The sequence below is a fragment of the Streptopelia decaocto genome (assembly GCF_964273445.1).
Source record: "Streptopelia decaocto genome assembly, chromosome: Z".
Classification (NCBI taxonomy): domain Eukaryota; kingdom Metazoa; phylum Chordata; class Aves; order Columbiformes; family Columbidae; genus Streptopelia; species Streptopelia decaocto.
In genome coordinates, this window is record NC_138657.1 from 17,111,846 (window position 1) to 17,132,198 (window position 20,353).

Sequence of the window (20,353 nt, forward strand, 5' to 3'; positions counted from 1 at the left end):
AACAAACATTAGAACAAAACTCTTATTAGAACAAACTCTGGTCGTGCAGCTGCTCCATGGATTCATGTCCTTTATCTTTAAGCCACTCCCCAACAGGCCAAATATACGGCGCAAAGCCTAAACACGAGCAATTGCTATGTGTGTGCACCCGGAAGGTCTGTGGCCCAGGTGGTACCTTTCCCTCTGGGATGGAGTGGAAATCGGCAGGGGATGGAGTGCACTTTTAGCCTTATACCGAGACTCGACGGCATGGGGAAATAAGTCATGTCATACTTTCTCCCTACTCTTGCCAGCCTCACGGGGGAAAGATCTCAGAATTCCCCTGGCATTTTTGGGAATAATTGGAAATCATACTGCCTGTCTCTCACGACAGGGCAGGAATAATACCAGGTTCCTAGGAAATATGAATAGGTATGTAGAGACATGTGAAGTTGGTCCTCATGAAAGCAATTCTACCTCTTTAAATGTTCCCTGAGCAGATCTTTGGTGGTGCTGTGGGAAGAGAATGCTTCATTCCACTTTACCCCCCGCACTGGGAAGGTGCCTGTGACATTGTTTGTGGAGAATGAAGAATTTGGCACGGTCTCTTTGAGAGCGACGGGCAACCCGGAGCGGACAGAGACATGAGCTCAATATGATTAAAGCAGACCTCAGGCAATTTTTTAAGGCCCATATTACCGCTGTAAGCTCTAAAGACTGTAATGAATCTTCTTTTGAACCTTCAATGAGATGCTGTTTCCATGGACTATTCTCTTGCCAAACACATGCTGCCTGGTGCCTTAGTTTTCCTGCATCTGTATATACTGTAAGCCCTTCAACAGGTTTTGCTTTTACTTCTCTCTAACCACTGATTTGTTCTGAGGAATTGCCATAGCTTTCCTTTTGGTTGTCGTGAATGTGCCTTGCCTGTAAATCCTAATAATGCATCCTGAATAGGCACCGAATTTCTCAACCACCATTCTAAATCGGCTCCATTTATTGGAATACTAATATCGCCTGGCTCTTGACCGCTAATTTCTATTATTTGAGATCTTCCTTTTCGAATCAATTCTCCAACTGCTTCTGGTCTTGTTTGAATGCTGCATTTTGGTTGGACACTAAGAAAAACCCATTCTCATATTTGTAAATCATTTTCCATTTTCAATCTGACTGTGGCACAAAGAGAAGAATCTGCATCGAGATCTACAGAGAATTGTTCAATTGGCAATTCCTTTTACTCTGGCATTTGGAAACCACAAGTCATCAGGGCAACGGACAAAGGTGATGACAGAGTTTATCTTGATTCAGCTGGGGCTCCCGGAGGGGTCCCTAATGAACACAAAGCAAGAAATCAAGTAGCGGCAGTTTTTGAATCCTTTTTATTCTGGTGGGTAACTATAAACAAGAATGTAGATTGGATAAATTACATCTCTTAAAACCAACAATGGTTTATAAATTATGCTAGAGAAGCAGTTAAGGGAATTGCTGAACACTTAGATGCTACTAGTGGCAAAATGGGATGGTCCTAGGTACGATGTTAGCAGAGAAAGGTGGTGTATGCGTTGTGTTAGGAGATAGGTGTTGTACCTTTGCCCAAACAATACTCTAACGAGAGCTTCACAAGGGCTCACAACTTGAATAGAAGAATTGTCTGAGACTTCAGGAATAGACAGTCCACTCACAGGATGGTTAGAATCTTGGTTTGGAAAACGGAAATTTCCAAAAGAAATTATAGTATCTAGTTTTACTTCTTTAATCGTAGGAGCAGGAGTGCTAACTGCAGTAGGATGCTGCATCTTGCTGTGTGTCCGACAACTTGTTCAATGGCTTATCGAGTCAGCTCTAGCAAAGCAAACTCCTTTAGGGCCACCGCTGTACTCTGATAAAGTGATGCTGCTAAAAGAACAAGAAGAAAGAAGCAACACTGGATTAATAGCTCCTGAAGAAAAATGTGAAACCATGGTGTCCAGGCTTGAAGCCACCTCCTAGACTGTGTCATAAGATAATGCAAAGCCAACAAAAGCGAAAAGAAGGAGAAGAGGAAAATTGTAAGGAACATCTAACGAAGGAGTGTCGTTTTTACAGAACTGGGGACCTGACATCTGACCCCAACCAGGGGGAGGGACTGAGAGACATTCAGACTATGAATCCTTAATGTAAAACCAAGTCTCTTCGAACTAATTCTGGAATGCAAACTGATTCCTGGATTGAAAAAGTTAAGTTAGGGGGAAGGGTAACCAGAGAGCCAGGAACCCATATTTTAAATAAATCCGTAAGGGGAGTGAGTTGTTAGAATAGATGAATGAGACAGGTAAACTGAGGCAGGCATTGGGTAGTCTGTAAGCCCTGAAGTACCCCACCGAGGGGGAAGAGGGGAGAGAATTTGAGGCCGGGATTTGACGGGGATATAAGCAGGGGCTTTTTGCCCTACTATGTGGGCTTACTCTTAGGTAGAACACCCGATCCTGCAAAATCACTATTAAAACACGCTTTGCTGAGAGATCCTGTCTGGGCCTGTTAGATGTGTAAGGTAAATTGTTTCCTACATGCTAGACGTGCAGAGGACCCCTAGTCCTTTTCGGTCTTATCGTCCAGCCTTTGGTTCTTTTAACCCCCCCAGGTCTACCTGTAAGAACCGGCAGCTTTTCGATCCCTTTTCCTCACCCACCTTCTGTCGGGGGCCTCTCTGGAGCCCCGACCCGTCTGTCTCCTGAACAGTCTCGGGAACTGCTGTGGATGGGCAGTGCCAGGAGAACTGCAGGGTCTCTCCCCATCTCCAGCTCCCTTGCGGCCCCGTCTGTGACGTCACGGCCATGACCTCATAGCAGGAGGGCACCGGTGTGGTCAGGCCTTGGGCAGCCCCCTGGCGCTCTGTGCCGTGCCTGTCGGGCTGGGCGCAGCTCCTGTCCTGGTGGCTGTGTGCCTGTGGCAGGAGTGCTTCTGCAGGGAGCGGCTTGGAGCTTCTGCATCAGCGGCTGTGCCCTGCGCAGGCAGAACGCCTGCGGCTGAAGGAGGGGCTGTTGCTTTCTCCCCAACATGAGGAGGAGAAAGGCTCCCCCGAACTCACGGGGGGCATTGAGAGCCCCGTCAGGGAGGGGAGCTGGCAGTGACATGGGGGAGAGGTATGTGACTGGGAGGGTTCTGGGGGCCTCAGCTGGGGGGTAGCACAGGCAGAGACTTAGGCAGGGCTGGTGGGGGATGCAGGGGAAGCTGACAAGGGCCATACGCGGAGCAGCAGCTGTGGGGCCGGGGAAACTGGCTGAAAGCCCTTCTGACGCCCGGGGCCCAGCCCTGCGGTGCTGCTGCTGGCGCCGGCTCAGGGTCCTGGCCAGGGCGACCGGGGACATCCTGCTGCTTCCCTGCACGAGCTGTCTCTGGGTTGCTGGCACTGTGCGGGTTTGTCTGGGCAACCTCCAGCAGAGCTGCGGGAGAGCTCTGCCTTCTCCTCGCCTGGTCTCTGCTGGGGAGAGCGGGCCCGAGGGCATTTTGGGGAGGGCTCTGGCCCTCTGTCACGTGCTGCAGGGGCCTCAGGAAGAAGAGGGCGCTTTGGAGGAGGGCAGCCTGTGCCCCCTCGCTGAATGCCGTGGGGCTGCTGGGCTGCCCACTCAAGGGCAGGGTGGTGCAGCCGGGCCTGGTGGGCAGAGCAGGACGGGGTGGAGGTGGCTGTGCCGCCTTTCTGCTGCTTCCCTTTCCCGCAACGATGGGGCCGTGTCCCGGGAGCCTGGCAAGGGCTGGCCTGCTGGAAATCAGCATTGTGGAGAGGGACCTGGGAGTTCTGGTTGGCAACAGGTCGACCGCGAGTCGGCAATGTGCCTTTGTGGCCAAGAAGGCAAATGGTACGAGTGGTGGATTGGTAAAAGTGTGACCAGCAGGTCGGGGGAGGTTACCCTGCCCCTCTGTTCGGCCCTGGTGAGGCTGTATCTGGAGCCGTGTGTCCAGTTCAGGGCGCCCCTGTTTAAGACAGACAAGGAATTACTGGAGGGAGTCCAGCGGTGGGCTACGAAGACTATTAGGGAGAGTCTTTCTTATGAGGAAAGAGCAAGAGAGTTGGGTCTGTTCAGCCTGGAGAAGAGAAGCCTGAGAGGGGATCTTATCAATGCTTATAAATATCTCAAGGGTGGGTGTCAAAACGATGGCACCAGACTCTTTTCAGTGGTGCCCAGCAGTAGGATGAGGGGCCAGAGGCACAGACTGAAGCACAGGAGGTTCCACCTAAACAGGAGGAGAAATGTCCGTACCTCGAGGGTGACAGAGCACTGTCCAGAGAGGTTGTGGAGTCTCCTTCTCTGGAGACATTCAAAACCCTGCTGGACACATTCCTGTGTGGTCTGCTCTAGCTGAACCTGCTTTAGCAGGTGGCTTGGACTAGCTGATCCCCAGAGGTCCTTTCCACGCGCAGCCGTTCCGTGATTCCGTGATTCACAAGGCCTGTCTTCAGTCCAGATCCTTTGTGCTGGCAGTTCCTGCCCGCCTCAGATCGCGTGGCATGCAGACTGCACAACAGGGCTCTACCTCTTTCCTCCCCCAGGTTCACCCATTCTCAAGTGGCCCAGGGCATGAGCCAGCAAGAACCTGCCTGCTGTAGGGCCAGGTCTCAAGAAGATGAGAGTAAGTTCAACACTGCTTCGTTCTGCATAGTCCCCCGGGATGCAACCGCAGAGCTCCCTCTGCACCAGAGGTGGAGGAGATGGTGCTGGCTGGAGCCCACTGGGGAGGGCACTGCCGGCTGCCCTGCTCTGGGCAGCCCTGCTCTGGGTATTTGCCGGGATCTTGAATCAGAAGGGAAGGGTGAGCTCTCACAGGCCACTGGCCTCTGACCACAGGCTGGACGGCTTTCTCAGGAAAGACGCCCGAGCATCTCCCATTCCCTCCTGCCTCCCCTGGCTATGCTGGGGCCTGGTGCTGCATGTGCCAGCGAGGGCTGAGGAGAAGAGGCTGCCTGTCACCCCACATTTGGGGCTTGGCCCAACAGCCCTGCAGAGCCAGCGCCATCCTCCTCTGAGGAAGGCCAGGGGCCATCTCAGCTACACATCTGTGACACAGCTGAGGGCTGTTTCCATGTCCTTGCGGGATCCTCTGGCCACCATGGGCTACACCCACCTGGTGGGAGCCCGGAGGCCAAAGCCTCGTGCCACCTCCTTCCCTGGATAAGCCATCAGTGCCGTGCCTGCGAGGGGATCCTGCCCAGCCCTCGGTCCTTTGCTCCCAGGGCTGCCCCCAGCTGCCCCCTGCCCAGGGGAAAGCCTTGGCCCTGCCCTTGCCACTGCCCTGGACAGGGAGCACGTGGGACCAGCGCCCACCTCCCCGAGGGTCTGACCTGTGTCCCACTAGGTGTCCTCTGGAAGGGTCCTCAGGCTTTTCTCTGGTTTCTTTGCCAGGCTTGGTCTTGATTGTTTCTGGCAGCCTGGCACTGGCCCTGGTGTCCCTTCAGCGGTACCTCAGCACCTGCGTCTCTACCGTGTGAGTACAGCACGTGTCCAGTGCGGACATGGAAGGGGGTGTTGCTAAGTCAGGGGGAGGCTGGTGGTTCTCTGCACCAGGTGAGCGTGGCTCCTGCTGGCAGCAGGTCAGGTGCTGCCAGGGCTGGGCAGCTGCTTGGAAAGCAAGGAGAGCAAAATCCTTCGGCAGCGCCACTCGGCACACGTGTCAGTGTCTGAAACCTCCGCTGCCAGGTAGGTGCACCAGGAGGGTGCAGCGGAGCGCTCAGGGTGAGGGCTGAGCCTCTGCAAAAGGCTTTGCCGTGGCCTCGACCAGCCTCTGGCTTGGGGAAGAATGGGCAGATAGAAACTGTGCTCCTTTTGAAAGGGGCTGCTCAGTCAGCTTTTGTGTCAGCAAGCTGACCTCCAGAATTGGTGCTTCTCAGCTTGCCAGTGAGAATGTCCCAGGCAGAGTCTGCCCCAGTCCCTGAGCACCAGTATCACCAGGACTCCCTCTTTTTCAGGAAGGAGATGGTCCAGACCAGGAGCGGGCTCTTGATGTTCTTCTGCTTCATCTGTGTAGCTGCTACTGGTGAATATTCACCCGCTGCTCGAGGCAGCACAGATGCAGGGGCTGCAAGCCTCAGCGTGAGGGAGAGGCGCTGGAACGCCTGTGGGGACCTTCCAGCCTGCCGCCTCTGCAGCTCCAGGAGCTCCGCACACACAGACCCCAGTCAGCCCAAGGGCCACTGCAGACACCCCCAGTGCCAGGATACACAGCCGGCAGGACCCTTTGAGGGAGACGTCCCTGCTGTTGCGCAGCTTTCCTTTGTGGACAGGCTGTGCAGAAGCTGCCACGGCCCGAGGGAAGCACTTGCTTAGCCCACAAGCGTGCAAGGGGAGGCTGTATGGACTTCCAGCCTGGCTGGCATGATGGGGGGGTGTGTGAGAGAGGCAGATGGGCAGAGGCAGCGGGAGGGAACAGCCTGCGCTGCCGTGAAGGGGAGGTTGAAGAAGGTCCTGCTCCTTCACGGAAACCAGTGCCAGGTTGCCAGCCCACGTCGGGACAGGCTCAGCTCCTGCGCTGCTGTGCAGATAGAGGAAGCAGAGACGGTGACAGGCAGGGCCAGAGCTGAGCATTGCTGGGGACGTGGAGCTCAGCTGAAGGGAGGGTCCTCGGCGGTGCTGTGCGGGGGGAGGGACCGAGAGGTGTCTGTCTCACAGCCCATGGAGCCAGCTCTTGGTGCTCACTACAGCAGTGAGAAAACCTCTCGGCAGACCTCTTGCCTCCCTGGTGTGGGAGGAGATGGCAAGACTGGAGAGGTCATTAGAAACGCTAGTAAAAACACTCTCGGTGATGTGAATTACAGCTGGTGCCTTCTGCGGAACTTCGCTGCCAATGTGGATGCTGTGGGCAAAGGATGTGCCTCAGGTCGGTGAACGTTCCTGTGGGACAAGAAAGTCCCGCAGAGGAGCGCTGCTGGCGGTGGTTGGGTAAAGTGCCGAATCATGCGGCTCCAGACCACAAGCCAAAGCAGCAGCAGCAGCTTCTGCGGTGCCTCCCTAGAGCTTCCTTGGGCTCTGGAAAGCCCAGCAGCTCTGGGACTCAAGCAGAGAGCCTCTCCTTTTCAGGTGCTGCTGGAGAAGCCTGTGGGCGAGCTGAAGTCCCTGCGGTAAGAGCCCTCTCCTGGCTCGCTGCTCATCTGGTGGGGGAGCAGGACCTGGCCGCGTGCTGTTTGTGCTCCATGTGTAGCAGGGAGGCTCAGGCCCTTCCCTCTCTCTTTGCCGGTTGCATAAGCTGGAGGGGAAGGGGAGCCACCTGCAAAGCAGGGCAAGGAAAGGGGCCTGGAGCCCCAGTATCTCTGCTCTGTGCCTCTGAGCCTGGAGGCTCTGGCAGGGGCTGTGCAGCTCCCTGACAAGATCTGCTCTGCCGGCATTTGCAGGAACTCGCTCGCTCTGCTGAGGGAGCAAGCTCAGGAGGTGCAACAGCTGAAGAAGGATCTGACCCGCCTGACTGCTGAGATGAGCTCCCTGAAGACGGTGATGCCGTGCTTTGTGGAAGAGGGTGCAGAGCAGGAGGGCCCCGCACAGGGTGTCTTGTGGGGATGCTGTGGGGTTTTCCTTCTCTGCCCACCCAGCCAGCCTTCACCAAGTGTTGCTGCTCTGCCCTAAAGTTCCATCCTCTGGCCAAGTTTAACTGGCAGTGGAGGACTGCTGATGTCCTGCTGCTGAGGCCTCTGGTGGTTCTGGCCTGAGCCCAGAGAGCAGTGAGACACGAGTGGCCTCCCAGGAGCATCCAGCCCTGGCAGGTCTGAGCCCATCTCCAGGCTGAGCTGGGCAGCGTGGAGGTGGAGACGAGGCCGTGGTGCCCAGACCCTTACCCCCGCTATGGCTGCGGACAGGAATGCTCTTCCCGAGCCCTGACTCTGCTCAACAGAGGCTCTGTGCCAGGACTCCGTGGTCACACTGAATAGCCCGCTGACGTGTTTGGCTCCCGTGTTCATTTCTGTCTTTCCCAGGAAATAGAGGACTTGAGAAGGGCCATGTCTGCCATGCCTGTGGAAGAGAGTGTCCAGATGTCTGCCTGGGCTCTGAAAAGCACAGGTGTGGATGTGGGCAGAGCGATCGCGTTGCACTGGGCTCCTGCTTAGCCCTCCCCAGAGGAGGCTGAGGTGCAGACGGTGCCCTCCAAGGCAGGGCAGATGAGATGGAATCACAGGGCCCAAGAGCACGCCTGCGGCAGAGTGCCTGTCCTGCCCTCGGGCCCCTCACAGGTGCCCATCCATGCCCCTGCCAGCACTTCTGTGCTTTCCCTCTCCGCTGAGCTTTCCTGGGCACTGAGAAGCCAGCAGTCAGGTCATCGTTTGCTGTCTGTGTATCGGGTGGCCTCAGCTTGGGCCCCCTGCTCTTCCCATGGGGCTTGCAGGCTCCCAGCTCCCACAAACCTTCTCCTCGTGCGGCCGTGAGGGAGACGCTCTCACCGGGCACGGGGATCCCACGGGGATCCCTTCCTTGCCTGCATCTGCCTTGAGGGCATGGTGCTGGCAGGCAGCCTTAGATATACCCCCCAGCCACCAGCCTGGGGCCCCTGACAGTCAGCTGCTCTCTTCTTCCTTCAGGGGTCACCGTCGACCTGCAGAGATCACACAGGAGCATTACATGGCCCTGCAGGCTGTTTTGGTTCCTTTGTGATCTGCGGCCTCTGGAGACCTTTGTGCAGGTATGGGAGCAGAAATCATCGGTGCCTGTTTTGTTCCTCCTGCAAAGGCTGAGGGCCAGCCCCAGGGTGTCCGCCCTCAGGCCAGTGGTGTTGCTGAAGCCCGTGGCACTGCTCAGGTGCCAGATACCTGAGATCTCACAGGGAGCTTGGCTTGCTAGGAACCAGCAGTTTCCCCCAGGAAAGGGATGAATGGAGCTGAGCTGAGCCGAGCTGCTGCTTCCTGACCACTTTACCTGGTCACCGCCAGGTGAAGGAACTTCTCAGATCTGGGTGATTTGAATGAGACACTGAGTGCACCCTCAGTAAGTTTGCAGATGACACCAAGTTGGGTGGAAGTGTTGGTCTGCTGGAGGGTAGGAAGGCCATACAGAGGGATCTGGACTGGCCGCAAAGTTGAGCTGAGACCAATTATTATAAGGTTCGACAAGGCCAAGTGCCGGGTCCTGTACTTGGGTCACAACAACCCCAGGCAGCGCTACAGGCTCAGGGAAGAGTGGCTGGAAAGTGCCTGGAGGAAAGGGACCTGGGGGTGTTGATTGACAGCCAGCTGAACATGAGCCAGCAATGTGCCCAGGCGGCCAAAAACGCCAGGAGCATCCTGGCTTGTATCAGGAATAGCGTGGTCAGCAGGACTGGAGAAGTGACTTGCTGCTGGTGAGGCCCCACCTCGAATCCTGTATTCAGTTTTGGGCACCTCAGTACACGAAGGACATGGAGTTGCTGGAGAGAGTTCAGAGAAGGGCAATGAAGCTGGTGAGGGGTCTGGAGCACAAGTCTGATGAGGAGTTGCTGAGGGAACTGGGGCTGTTTGGCCTGGAGAAAAGGAGGCTGAGGGGAGACCTTATCGCTGTCTACAACTACCTGAAAGGAGGTTGTAGCATGGAGGATGTTGGTCTCTTAAGTAGCAAGAAACAGGACGAGAGGAAACGGCCTCAAGTGACATCACGGTCGGTCTAGATTGGATATTAGGAAAAAATTCTTCACTGGAAGGGTTATCAAGCACCAGAACAGGCTGCCCAGGGAAGTGGTTGAGTGCCTGTCCCTGGAGGTGCTTAAAAGGTGTGCAGATGGTTTAGGGGCATGGTTTAGCGGTAGACTTGGCAGTGGTATGTTAAAGATTGAACTTGCTGATCCTAGGGGTCTTTTCCAACCTCAGTGATTCTATCATTCTCCTTAGTGACCCCAGTTGCCTCCGCAGCCCTGATTGTCCTTTTTTAGATGTGGCGAGGTGGGGGTAGGGGAAGATGAGGAGCTGCTGCGCAAACAGAGCTTTGTTCATAGGTCTGACTCAGGTGTGATGTATCAGGTGCCTCACAAAGACTCTCTTCCTCCCCTGGGGAATTGGGCGAGTCCTCTTTCCCCAGCTGGGAAGACGGCCGGACGCTTCTGTCTGTTTCCCAACACACCACTGATCAGGAGCACAAATATCGTCCACAGGCTCTGTGCGCCAGCGCTCTGGCTGCACTGGTAGCAGCACAGGCCATGTCAGGCCCTCACCGCTGTACGGAAATGGGATTCGCTAGTGGTTAATGTTCAAAGAGGAGACAGAGGACTAAACCAAAAATGAAACTTTATTTGAAGAAAGGGGGAGTCCATAGGAGTCCCTATGGGGACGCTCAAAACCGTGGGGAGACACAGTCCTCTGTTTATCTAATCACTGGCCGCAGGTGAACCGTCCTCCTTTCCCCACTGGCTGAGGTACCTGGAGGCTACAAACTTTCCCAACTGCCTTTCATACTCCCCCAGCAACATTCCCTGTTAACTGATGGGTTAAACCTGTCTGTTGCACTCCTTTTGTGAAGACATGGCATTGCCGTTCCCTTCACCAACCGCTGCCATTGCCCTCTGCTTTCAGCTGGACATTTCCCCAGGCTACTGCTGGCCCTTCCAAGCGTCGGGGAGCCAAGTGGTCATTACGTTGCCCGCACAAGTCCAACCAACCGCGATCACTGTGCAGCACCCCTTGGAGAAGTCCTCTGCACTCGGGGACACCAGCAGTGCCCCTCGAGATTTCACCGTCTCTGTAAGTCTCTGCTGGGCACCTGGGGCTGGGACCTGGTGCTGGACAGAAGCCCGAAGGGGGACTTGCAGGTCGCTCTGAATCTCTGCAGAGATTCCTGGTCTCTCCCAAGCAGGGCTGTGCTCTAAGGGGACATTTCAGGGGATGTCCAGGGTGGTGTCCTCCCATCTGAAGACTTGCTCCGTGGGCTTTGGCCCAACGCCTCGGCCCTACCGCATCCTGTTCCAGGCTGCGCTGGAGCCGTGGGAGAGAAGAGGGGTCGGGGGCCCGGATCTCGCATGGTGTTGCCTCATGGCCGATCTGAGCCTGACCTGCTCCCCTGTGCTTCACCTGCCAGGGACTGGATGAGCAAGGAAAAGAGGAGACTCTGCTGGGGACATTCAGCTACGACATCAAGAAAGCGCCAGCCCAGACCTTCCCTCTGCAGGTGCGGGATGTGTGTTAGGGCACGAGGCCAGGGCAGAAATGCAGGTTGGCCAGCAATTCAGTGGCAGGAGGGGCGTGGATGGTCCCTGCCAGGGCAGGGGCTCAACCCTGGCCAAGAGAGATGTGGCGGGCTTTGGAGGGCTGGGCAGCATTCAGCAAGGGCAGCAGAAGTAGACCGAGACTCAGGCCGGCCCCACGGCCACGCAGGTCCCCAGAGCTCCTGCCTATGCCTACTGCTCCTGGCAGAGGCAGCCGGGGCCGTGCCACCCCACCTGTGCCGTGTGCTGCCCTGAAACCCAAGGGTCAGGTGGCAACAGCCAACAGGCAGCACCACAGGGATGCTCCGCACACGGGGCAGGGCGGCCAGTGTTCCCAGGCCTGGGCTGTGCTGGGGAGGAGGCGGAGGAGCTGCTGGGTGCTGCCACAGCCCATGTGCAGGAGCGCTCCCTGGACGCTCTGCCAGCACAGACGCCCCAGCAAAGGGAAGGGGTGGTGGGACAGGCACTGAGCCCCAGCCAGACAGGCGGTGGCAGCCACGATACCCAGCGCGTTGCCCCAGCAGCAGGACTTTCCCCAGGCTCCATTTCCCCCCCAGGCCCAGCAAGCCTCAGGTTTCCAGAAGGCCCGGCCTGCTCTCTGAGGCTGGGCGTTTGCTCTGCGGAGGCACAGGGGGCCTGGTCAGGGGAAGGGCAGGGCAGAGATGATGTCCCTTCAGCCAGGGCGGGAGCTGCAAGAGCCAGGCTGGCAGGGGACGACATGCGGGGCCTCCTGCCGCTCCTGCCGCCCTGGCACTGACCTGGCTTTTTGCCGTGTTTGCTTTGCAGAGTGAGCTTCCCAGAGCCTTTCAGCGCATCAGGCTTCTCATACAGAGCAACTGGGGGAAGTCACGCTACACCTGCATTTATCGAGTGCAGGTTCATGGGAAGGTAAAGGAAATGAACAGCATCGGCCAGGCATGAGGAGACAGTCTGTTGTGAAAATAAAAAGCCTGGAACAGAGGAACCTGGCTGTTAGTCTGGAGCAGAGTGATGTGCTTTCACAGGCCCCCTCAAAGGCCACATGGGGCAGAAACATGTTGTGGACCCTGGGCAGCCTGAGAGGTGCAGGAGACCTGCAAGGGCGCTGGCAGTGTCCAACATATGGCCCAGGAGGAATTCCTTGCACCATGTGCCCAGGTATGGCAGCCCCATGAAGGACCCTGCTATGAGGAGCAGCCGGAGCCTGGGGGGCTCCTGGCTCATTCTACCTACCTGAATGACATTGGTGCCTTCACAGGCACAGCCATCTGGCCCTCCAGGGACATGGCACCCCTGCCCCTCTGGCCCAGCCGTGGGGGCCCTGTGGAAGCACACAGGCACGTAAAGTCCTGTGCAATGTGCGATGGGCTGTGAGCAGCCATCACGGGAGCGCACGTGCCTGGGAAGGGGGCACTGGTGGCTCATGGCAGCTGGAAGCAGCCAGGGAAGCCAGGAGGGGAGGTCTCTGTAGGTGTCGAGGTTCCCCAGAGGTCCCCAGGGGCAAGGTCATGTGGGATGATCTCATACTGACACATGCTGACCTGCTCGGAGCTCACAGGGAGATATGGAGTATGGTGGACTTGCCTGGGTTCAGTGTGTTTTGTCCTGGTCTTGCAGAAGAATGCAAGGAAAAATGTAGGACACCGTCTCCTGTGCCAGAGTGTCATGCCTTGAACCTGCAGGGAGATGGTGAGCTTAGGACATCACCTTGTCCTGAAGCAACCTGCCCCTTGCACACAGAAGGCTGTTTGTGGCCCCAGATACTTACTGCCTGTATTACCTTCACAGGCAGAGAAGACTTTTAGAGGTGTTAGGGTAGTTGGGGGAGGAATGTGCAGGATTTGTGTGGAAACACCCATAGCCATCCACACCTCCATACACAGCCCTGGATGCCTGGCTGCAGGCCAACAGACCTCAAACAGCCTGGGTAGGTGGATTAATGGGGGAGAAGTCCCAAGGGTGCCATGGTGCCCTGCTGTGGGGCACTGGGGTTAGAGCTGTGTCAGGGCCCTGGGACAAAACTCCCTGCACACTGCAGATGGTGGGCTCAGTCATGTGGGGAGCTTCTGGTGCAGAGGTGAGAAACTGGCTATGAACACTTGGGAGTTTCATTTTGGAGGTGGGACAAGGAGGGTGAAGTCCCCTGCAGGGAGCCTAGCATGGCAGCCGATGAGGGTGATGGTGAGAACAAACCTTTCTGAAGCACGTGGAGGAGGAAGCAGTCCACATCCTTCAGTATGGATGTCCTTGGAAGAGTGTCCTGCCTGATAGATGCTGGATAGATGCCTCAAGTGGAGGGGTCAGGGCTGACATCTTAACACTGCTACTGGCTAGGCCATGCAGGGGTTGTGGAGGTCTGGACCTGCTGCCTCCCCTAAGGCAGGAGTGACTGGAGAGGCGATAGTCAGGGACCACCCAAACTGTAGTACCTAGGCTTTCTTCTAGAGTTCATGATCCTACAGAGAGTGAGGAAGGCAAGTAGCAGGTACCCAACATGCTCTCACTGCATGTGGCTGGCATTCCCCTGCAATTGTGGTGACCCTCCCGTGCATGGACTCGCTCCCATGCATCAGTGTCTGTCCTGTGCTAGGAGCCCAATCTAGGAGATGGCATTCCAGGAGCAGTCTCACCAGTGCCAAACCACAGGGCAGGATCACTTCCCTGGGCTTCTGCCTGCAGCCTTGCTCATGCATGTGGGGACCTTCTTTGCTGTCCAGATGCACTGCTGCCACATGATGGTGTTGTCCACAGGACCCAGGATGTTTCCTCCAGAGCTTCTTCCAGCTGGTCAGCCTCAACCTGTCCTGCTGCACAACTTTGTGTCCCAGGGGCAGGATTTTGCATTGACTTGTTAAATCAATTGACATGTTAAATCAATGCTCTGAGGTTCCTGTCAGCCCATTTCTCCAGCCTGTTGAGGGAAGCAAACAGGGTCCCATATTGCTGAGAGAGTTGGTGTTGTTCAGCCTGGAGAAGAGAAGGCTCTGGGGAGCCTTCAGTACTTAAAAGGCCTTTCAGTACTTAAAAGGGGCCTATAAGAAAGATGGGGACAGGCTTTTTAGAAGGGCCTGTTATAGTAGGACAAGAGGTGATGGTTTTAAGCTGAAGGGAGATTCATGCTAGACATGAGGCAGAAATTTTTTACAATGGGGGTGGTAAAATACTGGCACAGGTTACCCAGAGAAGTGGTAGATGCCCCATACTTGGAGACATTCCAGGCCAGGCTGACAGGGCTCTGAGCAACCAGATGTAGTTGAAGATGTCCCTGCTTATTGCAGGGGGGTTGGACTAGGTGACCTTTGAAAGTCCCTTGCAACCCAAACTATTCTATGGTTCTACGATTATTCTCTGCAGCAGAAAAGATTCCAAGAGAAGAAACACTGCCTGAAAGCAGCTATTGGATCAGGTGAGAGCAAAAACCTCCATCCACCCTCCATTCCCATTTCCTGGGGCTTCAGTAGGGGTGCTGAGCCCTGCCCATGGGACACGGCATATGGCACCTGGCACAGGGCCCCAGCATGGCTTGGGGGTGCAGAGGCACTGGCTCCCGGGCGAGCGCTCAGAGAGCCAGCGCTACCGCTCAGCTTTCTCTCTGCCAGCTGGACTTTGCACCACTCTTTGCAGATCTCTGAGCTGACCCGAATGCCAGAGTTTTCCACTCACCTTCTCAGCCTCTTATCCCACCTGTGGAAGAATGCAATGGCACTGGGAAGGAGCAATGTCCTGCAAAACATAACCCATATAGTTCATTTGTTACTAGGTAAATGCTGACAAGATGAGGATTTCCCTGTTGGATAACATAAAGAATGGCTACGTTATACAGAACCTGCTATCTTTCTCCCCATGCAGAGCAGGAATGGGGCTGCTTCTTCAGAGACAGGGACCATGGGTGGCCAAAGTGCAGGCCAAACAATTCCCACACCAAAAATCGCAACTCCACAGCACCAGAAGCAAGAAAAAACAGATGGCTGATGCAGCTGGAGAACCCTTGCTATGAAAGGTCCATGGAGGAGCATCCTTGGAGATCTTCCCTCCTTCACCCAGGTTCTCAAAAACAAACAGTTCTCTGGGCAGCCTCAGTGGCTCCACAAGACTGCTCTCAGCTCATGGGTACTGTGCTGAACACTCTCCAGATGACTTTCCCCAGGTGAGCTGCAAGGAAAATTACAAGAAATGCCACAAAGAGGAAAGAAATCACCTGCAGGGGAACAGCATGGAGACTTTAACATGGGCCTTTGTTCCTGCACCTGTTTTATTCATTGCATCCCAAGGTGAGACTTCACTAAGAAAGGAGGAGGAACCACCACACTCCTCCTTTCATTTTCCTCACCCATTTGTGCCATGCTACTAGCAGGCAATCTGCTACCTCCTGGTAGAAAGAAAGTTCTGCTCCTCCTCCTCCACCACCACCTCTCCCATGATGACTGTGCCAAAGGAAGGAGGATACTGGCAAAAGCCAGGACCAGTCTGCAAAACCGCATCCCTTCTACTCACAGCTGACCAAGCTGCACACATCCTGCAAAGCGTTAGTCAGGAGAGCACAGAAATCAGAAAAGGAACATGCCCCTGTATGGAACTTCTGGAGTGGGCAGGAGGAGCACTCTCAGTGCCACAGGTCTGCCCTGTTACTCTGAGCCTCCCTGCTCAACCCTGCAACTGCACCACAGCTGCCTTGTAGCACCATTCTCCCTTTGCTCCCAGCACAGCAAAGTCAACAAGGACAGCCTGAAGCTTCTCACCCACCTGGGCAAGATCTCCCCAGCCATGTGAGGTGCTGAGGGCCAGCTAGAGAAGGGATTGGGACAGTGGGGTAGCTGGGGGAGAGCAGAACATGAGTCTGCCAAAGGGATCTCACCTCCCCACATGGGGCACATGGTCCCTTTAAAATGCCTGTGAGGCTGCTGCTTGTTCCCTTTCCTCTCCCAAATGTTTCTGCTCAGCAGCCCGTCTTTGCAATGGGGCTCTTCCTACTCCTCCAGCCCAGGTTTCCATCTCCAGGAGCAGATTTGGACCTTCTTCCTCAGGGGACACTGTCCTCTATTGGTCACTCCTGTGGTGCCAGAGAGGGGGAAAAATCCAGTCCTGGCCTTTGGGTGCATGCTACCAACCCATGCTTGTCCTGACCTGCCAAATGGTCTGAGATTACTCTCCCTAATTGTAAAACTAAAAATGCCTCACATATTTGCCCATTTCCTTATGTATTTGTCTCAAATTTTATGTTAATTTTCTGGGTTATATTTATATGAATTTAATTTTCCCCATTTTTATTGTATATGCCTATGTATTTATATGACTTCCTCATGGTATTCTCTAAGACTGCCTTTATACTGTTTTAGATTTAATAAAAATCACTGTTCCCATGCAAATCTATTCCTGAAATGTCTGCCTTTTTGAGATGACCAGAAGGGTTTGAAAAGCAATTTTATCTTGCGTACCCATGGTTTTTCTCAGTATAAAATGAATGTGAGAGATCCTCCATTTTAAGAAGGCAGCTGCCACTCAGAATAGTCTAGTAATTCTTTAGGAATTATTACAAAATGAATGCCACGTGTATTCAAGAGTTTAAAGTCTGAGTACTCTTAGAGTAAATGTCCGTTCAATGTGATAAATTATGTGATATTTCTACCAAAGCATCCAAAGAACTTCTTTATGCCCAGTGGTTGTGACAGTTCATATTACCAGATGTAAGAGCCTCAGTGAGGGCAAAATGACAGCCCCAGTGTGTGCTGATCTCCAAGTTGTCAATATAAGAAAGTAAATATACTCCCAGATAATTTAGTTCCCTACAAAAATGACTGAAGGTCCTGCTTCTTTTTAAGCAAACAAAAAGGTCCGAACAGTGTTTGTATATGTTCTTATCATGTAGGCAACACACCTTTATTGACATAAATGGAAAGATTTTTTTTACTTCTGTGCTTCTAGAAAGTAGGTTATGATAATACTCCTTTATGCTACTTTATTGAGGACTGCTCTGTTAAATTCCTTTTCTGGCAAACTGAATCTGTAGCACTTAGGGGTTTTTTAATTGTTAGTCAATACCCTTGTTTGTAAAATTATACTTCTTGAAACAATACTTTGCAAGAGCAAGCATATCCTGCACAAATGGTTTCAGTGAATCACTCAGCTTAAAACAAAACGGTTACTTGGGCTGGGACAGGCCAATAGGATGCCAAAAAAAGGTCTACCAAGGTGGGAAGGTCATGAATGGTCATACAATGAATGTGAAGAAGTTTACCTGTTTAAATCAGTAGAAGAATTAAGTTCATATAATGGTTATAGTTTGGAAAAAATACTGGTGTGTAATTTACGGAAATAGCTGTAGCAATATTTAATACTTTTCTTGAGCTGAATACATTTTTAATCAATTTAATTATGATGGTAATGTGTTATGTGTTTACCTTCTGCAACTGTATTTTTGCAAAAATTATACATGTCCATGGCCATTTTGCTTCTAACACAATGATGCACTTCAGGTCATTTTTTCCATAGTAATTAACATTCCCAATAAGTGAAAATATTTGGTCCCATGTTACGTATTTTATATCCCGCTCTGATTGTTCTTGGTTTTGTTTTTGTTTTTTACTTAATACTGTTATAGGTGATAGGGGATTCATTTCTTCCTCGCACTGGCAGTACATCCAATCCAAGGTTGCTTAAGCAACGTCAGGGCATTCAAGGAGTTTGCTCATGTGAATAGTTGTGCTCAGCTTAATTTATGACTTTTTAAAGCCTCCCAAATACCTATGTGCTGACCACAAGGGAAGCCCTAAAATAGTATCTCAAATCTGCTCAGAGTGACTGCCAGGCAGGGAATTAAGCCAGCTACATAGGAATGGGTGCCACAGGTCTCAGACTCAAAAGAACAGTTTATCTGACCTCTTCATCAAGACATAATCACCTGCAGAGAATTGCCTTTGCAATGACATACATTTGCGCTGGAGGCTGGGGAGACAGACTAGCTTTCAGCAAAATAGAATCAGAGACAGGAGCCAGATTTCACAACGTACTGTGGTAGCCCTAACCTCTTCTGTTATATGGCTAGGGAAAGAAAATGGCTGAAATTTAGAGTATTTTTTATCTTTTCTATTCTTTCTCTTCCCATTTAATGTCAGATATCAGACCTGTGCTCTTCTGGCATTGATATGAATTATTGCTCAGTTACTCATATAGGGGAAGAAAAGAGTATTTTGTCCAAGTATCTAATGTGTTCCCATGTAAGTATTTGTATTTACATGGCACTTACAGGCTCTGAGATCAAGGCCTCATTTAATTAGCAGTGGGTATGTATTAAAATACAGATGGATATATTAATGCATATACACATCTTCTAATACACACACACACATTTTAATGACATGACATCTGTCCTTTGAGGCTAAATGGTCAGGAGAAGTAAAGGTGAGGAGAAATAAAACCTTTTCACTAAATGAAAATAGGTAGAGAAAACTTAACTGAGTTTTGGAAGTATAGAAAATGCTGAGGAGAAAGGATGGCAGTAGTATTCAGCAGGTCCATGACCCATCATTAGGAGCGTTGTTTTATTTCAAGATGTTCTTCCACTGCTAAAATATTAAGAAACTAAGGATATTTCTGTAATTTTTTTCTTTCAAATTCTCATTATACTTGGTGTAGAATTTTTGAAGGAGAGGAAATACATAATCTAAGCTATATATAACATTCTAGTATCCAGCTGAAATAAAAAGAAAGTGGCAAAAAACAGACAATGAAGTCATAAAGCAGAAAATGAAAGTGGTAAGTGTCAAAAGCATATACAAGGGTGAAAACCTTAAAAACCAAAAAATGATGAAAGAAAACTTCTCTTACAGAATAATTAAATTTCATTATTTTGAAGAAACAGGAGCCTATGGGTGACCTTCAAAGGATCCCAGCCTGTCTCTTAGTATTTATACAGAGGAAAGGAGGAACATAAGAGCTTGTCTTTATCATGAACACTTTTGGCTTGATACAAATTGGCCTCATAGTGTTGTGCATCACCATCATCTCCAGTCATCAGTGTAATCACCTTCCTTTACAGCAAAGAAAAGCGATAGAGAACAGCCTGCAACTTTTGGACAAAATGGGTGAAAAGTTTCCACAGCGATGTCTAAGAGAGAAAATGTCCTTCAAATTTCCTAAGCAGGTTCTAAAGCCCACACAGAAAGAGGCTGTTGAAGTGGCCATTGAAGAGATCTTCCAACACATCTTCTATATCTTTAGCAAAAATCTGACTCTAGCTGCTTGGGATGGGACAGCTTTAGAAAAATTCCAAAATGGACTTTATCAGCAAATTGAGCAATTGGAAGCATGTATAATCAAGAAGCAGACCCACTACTTTCGGAGTAAAGAAGTCAACAGGCTGAAACTGAAAAAGTACTTCCAAAAAATAGACTGTTTTCTTAAAGACAAACAACACAACCTGTGCTCCTGGGAGATCAGCCGTGCAGAAATGAGGAGATGTCTTCAATTGATTGATAAAGTCATAAGGAAGCTTTACAACTAAGGTACAAAGATTTTGACCTGACATAACTTAGCTTTTAGTATATTTATTTTTTGTTCTATGATCTATCTTGTGGCAGTGCTTCTAGTTCTTTTTGGTTGTATTTACATAATTATGTTGCTGAGATTTAGTTTTTTAAATGGAATACATTATTCAGTGTTAGCAATTTTTCCCCTTGGCAGGCAAGGTGTCTACACTAGCTATAAAATTAATCCATATGACTTTTCCGTGAGGGTTACTCTATAGGAAGGGATTGTAATCTTATGACAAATAGTGTTATCCTATGGTGTTTTCTGCTGGGAAAATGCGCTGCCACTTTCCATCTCTATTTCACCTACACACATATTTGTGAATGGACTACACATCCCTCACCTTACAGGAATTGATAAATTTGTACTGATTGAGTCTGTGTCAAAAATAAAATAGTATATTGTTTAAGTAGTCCTGGCTTAGGTTGAGACCATTCATTATTTTTGAAAGTTGCTATGCTCTTTTCCAGTAGTGTATTTTTCTTAACATTTGAGTAATTCTAACATTTGATTTGTTCAAAGAGGTAAAGTAGTTCTACCAGGATTTGTCTACACAAGATACTGTTTGCAGTAGCTGTGGTTTCTGCAGTAACTTCTCAGTTGGATGTTATTTTAAGCAAAGTATCTTTGCGTCCTCTAACTATCTAGGGGAAAGGCATTTTTTCCTTCCTGCTGTATTTCCAATTCACTTTCATTTCTTTCACAAGCTTATTTGAAATAACTTCTCCACATAGGAGTACCCTAAAGC

General features: G+C 51.7%; 1 protein-coding gene across 1 annotated transcript; it reads left to right on the top strand.

Moving 5' to 3' along the window:
- Positions 1 to 19,024: 19,024 nt before the first annotated feature.
- On the top strand, positions 19,025 to 19,579 carry LOC309451386 (interferon alpha-1-like; the record flags this gene model as incomplete). Its single annotated transcript, XM_082075020.1, has 1 exon — positions 19,025 to 19,579. One exon carries the CDS (start codon positions 19,025 to 19,027, stop codon positions 19,577 to 19,579), a length of 555 nt encoding a protein of 184 aa, XP_081931146.1.
- Between the last annotated feature and the right edge of the window lie 774 nt (positions 19,580 to 20,353).